Genomic DNA, 7,012 nt, shown 5'->3' on the forward strand with positions numbered 1-7,012 from the left:
TGTGGCTCCGCGGGGAGGAATCAATAGCACAATCCAGAAGCACCTTTATATGCGTTCACCTCGGCCACACGTACAAACAAATAATCAATTCCCAGCCAGCGTTCAGACTGCGAAAGGGTAATATTCACTGCACTGGAAATCTGTTCATTTATCATTCCCTCTGTAATGCTCTGCCCGGGCTCATGGCTGTCAGATATGTTTTACCCAGAAGGCTTTTAAAGCACTCACTCTCTGATTACTAACTTCACTTCTCAGCACTCAAACTTCAGCAGACGCAGAAACTCAGAGATATGTTGATTACAGAGGAAAAGACCAGCTAGAGAAAAACAGCAGGGAATATTCTGGGTTTAAACAGTTGGAGAAGAGTATGGGAACTTGTCTCCTCCACCAAATAAAATAAATTAATAAAAAGGTTGCTTTTTATCTCACAATTCTGACTATTTTCCTCTTAATTTTGAGAAAAAAAAAATCTGAATTGCAAGATACAAACTCAAAATTCTCAGTTTCTGAGTTCTGAGTCTATATCTAGCAATTCTGAGAGGAAAAGTCTGAATTGCGGGTGTTAATGTGTAACTGCGAGATAAAATCAGAACTATGAGAAGTCGCAATTACCGTTTTTTCAAATCATTTTATTCTGTGGTGAAAAACAAAAAGAACTGTGAGATGTAAATGCAGAATTCAGAGGAAAAAAAGTCAGAACTACGAGATTTAAACTCAGAATTCCGAGAAAAAGTCAAAATTACGAGATGTAAACTCAGAATTCCGAGAGGAAAAAAGTAAGAATTGTAAGATGTAAACTCAGAAATCCGAGAAAAAAGTCAAAATGACAAGATATAAACTCAGAATTACGAGGAAAAAAAAGTACGAATTGTAAGATGTAAACTCAGAATTCCGAGAAAAAAGTCAAAATTCCGAGATATAAACTCAGAATTCCGAGTAAAAAGTCAAAATTATGAGATATAAACTCAGAATTCCGAGGAAAAAAAGTAAGAATTGTAAGATATAAACTCAGAAATCCGAGAAAAAAGTCAAAATTACGAGATATAAACTCAGAATTCCGAGAGAAAAGTCAAAATTATGAGATATAAACTCAGAATTCCGAGGAAAAAAAAGTAAGAATTGTAAGATGTAAACTCAGAATTCCGAGAAAAAAGTCAAAATTACGAGATATAAACTCAGAATTCCGAGGGAAAAAAAGTAAGTATTGTAAGATGTAAACTTACAAAGTTGTGAGATAAAAAGCACTGCAATTGCCGTTAATATTTTTTTAATCCGTGGATTTCACAAGCTTCCATTGAAAAGAAATCTAACTTTTCTAATATGATTCTCACTTGCTCTGAAACATCTAGCCGGTCTGATAAGAGTGAAATAAAGGCTTCTCTATCCCAGCGCAGCATCCGGCACACGAGGGACCTTCTCTCTCCCTGGACCTCGGGATCATTCACAGTAACGTCTCTAACTCAATATATGCCCTTTCTAGAGCGTTTCCCAGAACATTCGTCGCTCTGACAGCAGAATGATTGTTATTTCGATCTCAGATGTGCAGATGAAGCAGAACTGGGAACAGAATAAAGGCTAGAAATGCTCACTTCCTCGACGGCTGCCAAACTATTCACTGAGGCTCTCGATTCCAGCGAAAACACAAAGATCCAGGACTTCACCTCCCATTCTGGGCCTTATCCCGGGATTTGCTCCAATCACAGCTCCAGAAGTGCGTTCATCTTGAAATATTCCTAATAATATCAGTTATTCTTACGTTTACATGATTAAAATCAAGTAAACATTAATCAGACAGTCTACTAATATTTTAGTGAGAGTTAGTTGACATGTAGTTGCAAAGTTACTTATAGTTAGTAGAATGTCTAAAGTGGACTATTGAAGTAAAGTATTACCGGTTTGTCAGATCATGTTGATCATTTAGAGGCCTTAAGATTTCATGCATCAAATATAGCAGGTTTTATAGAGTTAATTACTGTTATGCCTAAGAAAGAGACCAAAGTCGTCAGTATTAAACTCCCTACTGTTTAAAACAGCATCTGTGCTCCCTTAAAATGCTCCCTACCTAGACATCTCTCTGGGTTCTGGACCAGAGGCCCGTGTATGTGTGTGTGTGAGAGTTAGATGATCTGTGTGAAGCGAAAGCACCGTCCCCTCTGCTCATTACCCAGAATGCAGCAGTGCTCGTCTACATACCGGCAGCAGTGATAAATCCTCTTTTATTTGCAATTAAACTCCTCCTAATAGCAGTCTAGTGGACATCGATTCCCAGCGAACGCGAACGCTGCTTCAGTCTGAACAAGGGAAACGCAAATTTCACAGCATGTTCTCTTCAGATACACACATTAACACAGGTGTTATGGACACACACACACACACACACACACACACACACACACACACACACACACACACACACACACACACACACATACTTTCTCTCACTCACACACACACACACACACACACACACACACACACACACACTTTCTCTCACACACACACACACACACACACACACACACACACACACACACACACACACACACACACACACACACACACACACACGTTACTCACTCACTCACTCACTCACTCAGACACACACACACACACACACACACACACTCACAGATACACACACTCACTCTTTCTCACACAAACACTCACTCTCTCTCTCTCTCTCACACACACACACACACACACACACACACACACACACACACACACACACACACACACACACACACACACACACACACACACACACACACACACACACACACACACACACACACACACACACACTCTCTCACACACACACAGTAGGTTTATTTCCCATAAAAATAAACAAAATTCCAATAGTGTTAAAGGGGTGGTTGATTATGATTTGACTTTTCTAACTTTAGTTAGTGTGTAATGTTGCTGTTTGATCATAAACAATATCTGCAAAGTTACAACGCTCAAAGTTCAAAGCACAGGGAGATATTTGCTTTCACAGAAATCGTTTTTTAAGGACTACAACAAACGGCTGGTAGAGACTACACCACATTCCTCCCGGGTTAGTGACATCACCAACCCTAACATTTACATAAACCCCGCCCCCGGGAAATACACATCAGCTACATACATTCATCAAGTAACCATTCAGAAATGTTGTCACTTCTTCTTGTGTCTCTCCATCTTTGTCTGACTCCGGTTTGAACATTAAAGGCTAAAAGTTTTTGAAATGTCAGAGAATGTCTAATAGGAAGAGAATTGGCACTCTCTGGTTACTTCCGGTTTCTGGACTGGCTGCAGTAACACGTCTCTGTCCATGCGGGGGCGCTCGCAGGCGAGTGCAGAATGAATGGAGGTCTATGACGCTATACTCCTCAAAATCCACTTTTCTCAGGATATAATTTTTTGTCTAGTAATTTGAATGTTGTATTCGAAAGGAGATGCAAAGAAATTACACATTGCTGGGTGTTAGATTTTTTAGGATCACTTATTTGCTTTAAGAAGTCTTTTAAAATGTCAATGACGTCATACACATCGTACAACCAGAGATACTGCTTTACGGCAATCCTTCAGTCACTGGTGCTTTCGTGCTCTGCACTTTCTTTTCTCTCGAGGCATTGACAACACAGCCGACACAGGTAAACACACAACACAGCTGACACAGGTAAACACTCAACACAGCTGACACAGGTAAACACACAACACAGCTGACACAGGTAAACACTCAACACAGCCGACACAGGTAAACACACAACACAGCCGACACAGGTAAACACACAACACAGCCGACACAGGTAAACACACAACACAGCTGACACAGGTAACTACACAACACAGCCGACACAGGTAAACACACAACACAGCTGACACAGGTAAACACACAACACAGCTGACACAGGTAAACACACAACACAGCTGACACAGGTAAACACACAACACAGCTGACACAGGTAAACACACAACACAGCTGACACAGGTAACTACACAACACAGCCGACACAGGTAAACACACAACACAGCTGACACAGGTAAACACACAACACAGCTGACACAGGTAACTACACAACACAGCTGACACAGGTAAACACACAACACAGCTGACACAGGTAACTACACAACACAGCTGACACGGGTAAACACAACACAGCTGACACAGGTAACTACACAACACAGCTGACACAGGTAAACACACAACACAGCCGACACAGGTAAACACAGCTGACACAGGTAAACACACAACACAGCTGACACAGGGAAACACACAACACAGCTGACACAGGTAAACACACAACACAGCTGACACAGGTAAACACTCAACACAGCTGACACAGGTAAACACACAACACAGCTGACACAGGTAACTACACAACACAGCCGACACAGGTAAACACAGCTGACACAGGTAAACACACAACACAGCTGACACAGGTAAACACACAACACAGCTGACACAGGTAAACACACAACACAGCTGACACAGATAACTACACAACACAGCTGACACAGGTAAACACACAACACAGCTGACACAGGTAAACACAACACAGCTGACACAGGTAAACACACAACACAGCTGACACAGGTAAATACACAACACAGCTGACACAGGTAAATACACAACACAGCTGACACAGGTAAATACACAACACAGCTGACACAGGTAAACACACAACACAGCTGACACAGGTAAACACACAACACAGCTGACACAGGTAACTACACAACACAGCTGACACAGGTAAACACAAAACACAGCTGACACAGGTAAACACAACACAGCTGACACAGGTAAACACACAACACAGCTGACACAGGTAAACACACAACACAGCTGACACAGGTAAACACAACACAGCTGACACAGGTAAACACACAACACAGCTGACACAGGTAAACACACAACACAGGTAAACACAACACAGCCGACACAGGTAAACACACAACACAGCTGACACAGGTAAACACTCAACACAGCTGACACAGGTAAACACACAACACAGCCGACACAGGTAAACACAGCTGACACAGGTAAACACACAACACAGCTGACACAGGGAAACACACAACACAGCTGACACAGGTAAACACACAACACAGCTGACACAGGTAAACACTCAACACAGCTGACACAGGTAAACACACAACACAGCCGACACAGGTAACTACACAACACAGCCGACACAGGTAAACACACAACACAACTGACACAGGTAAACACACAACACAGCTGACACAGGTAAACACACAACACAGCTGACACAGGTAACTACACAACACAGCCGACACAGGTAAACACAGCTGACACAGGTAAACACACAACACAGCTGACACAGGTAAACACACAACACAGCTGACACAGGTAAACACACAACACAGCTGACACAGGTAACTACACAACACAGCTGACACAGGTAAACACACAACACAGCTGACACAGGTAAACACAACACAGCTGACACAGGTAAACACACAACACAGCTGACACAGGTAAATACACAACACAGCTGACACAGGTAAATACACAACACAGCTGACACAGGTAAACACACAACACAGCTGACACAGGTAAACACACAACACAGCTGACACAGGTAAACACACAACACAGCTGACACAGGTAACTACACAACACAGCTGACACAGGTAAACACACAACACAGCTGACACAGGTCAACACAACACAGCTGACACAGGTAACTACACAACACAGCTGACACAGGTAAACACACAACACAGCTGACACAGGTAAACACACAACACAGCTGACACAGGTAACTACACAACACAGCTGACACAGGTAAACACACAACACAGCTGACACAGGTAAACACACAACACAGCTGACACAGGTAACTACACAACACATCTGACACAGGTAAACACACAACACAGCTGACACAGGTAAACACAACACAGCTGACACAGGTAAACACACAACACAGCTGACACAGGTAAACACACAACACAGCTGACACAGGTAAACACACAACACAGCTGACACAGGTAAACACACAACACAGCTGACACAGGTAAATACACGTGCTAGAAGAGTTTTTGTTTTGTTTGTTTCTGGTCCCGCTTCGGATGCCACGATGCCATCAAGCGGTATCTCTGGTCGTACTCAGTCCTTCACTGACCAATCAGCGTTCATTAGCAGAATGCTAGCGTGTTATGGGCAACAACAACTCAGCCTGTAAGAAATCGAAAGGACATAAGTACTCGTTCATTCAATTTTCGACCTTAACCCATGTTGAACTTGCAAAACCTACAATAAAATTTGAGATTTCTCAACGGCAATCGGGTGAAAGAGACACATTTAGCCGTCTAGCCCCATAGACTCCCATTCAGTCTGCACTCGCCCGCGATCACCTCCAGTGGAACTCTAATGGAACTGCAACCAAGATCGATACAATGGGGCTAATAGGAAGTGCCAAGGTTCTCCGTAGACGGGCTCTGGAAATGTTCAGTGCATGTGTGTGTGAGGTAAAAGGACAGGAGCTGTTGAAGCTCTATGTTGGGAGCAGCAGCTCATTTGCATTTAAAGGGACAGACACAAAACAGTGCGTTTTACTCACCCTTATAAAGTGACAACTTTAACATGCTATATAAAAATATCTGTGGGGTATTTTGAGCTGAAACTTCACACACACACACTCTGGGGACATCAGAGACTTATTTTACATCTTATGAAAAGAGCATTATACCACCCCTTTAATACAACGGAAAAGGTTGGTTTAGGAAAGTCTTAAAACATCTACCTGTTGCTTTTACCACGGTAATGTACTAAACTAAACATCATGAATAGGGCAATCGTTCAGTACCACGTTATTCCCATCATTCTCCCACGGTACCGGATAAAGACGGAAGACCTCAGTCACAACTGTGAACACAGAGACAGATAACAATTATCATGGTAATTTGGATTTGATACTTCATTAAGCACAATGTAGCGTTGTTGATCATGAGTCGCGTGGAAACTGTAATACACACACAGGAACTGTTCATGTGTTTATCA

At 42.4% G+C, this 7,012-nt stretch overlaps 1 protein-coding gene across 1 annotated transcript in view; it reads right to left on the reverse strand.

The window, feature by feature from the left end:
• Positions 1-251: 251 nt before the first annotated feature.
• LOC309496343 (uncharacterized protein) overlaps positions 252-7,012 on the reverse strand; it is a gene marked incomplete at both ends in the record, with an annotated part of 8,276 nt that continues 1,515 nt past the window's right edge. The window contains 3 exons of the mRNA XM_082166338.1: positions 252-316; positions 3,814-5,198; positions 6,016-6,075. Of these exons, the coding sequence (XP_082022464.1) occupies positions 252-316; positions 3,814-5,198; positions 6,016-6,075 (1,510 nt within the window). The remainder of the gene's footprint in view (positions 317-3,813; positions 5,199-6,015; positions 6,076-7,012) is intronic.

The sequence above is a fragment of the Leuciscus leuciscus genome, assembly GCF_965113295.1.
Source record: "Leuciscus leuciscus genome assembly, chromosome: 4".
Lineage (NCBI taxonomy): Eukaryota > Metazoa > Chordata > Actinopteri > Cypriniformes > Leuciscidae > Leuciscus > Leuciscus leuciscus.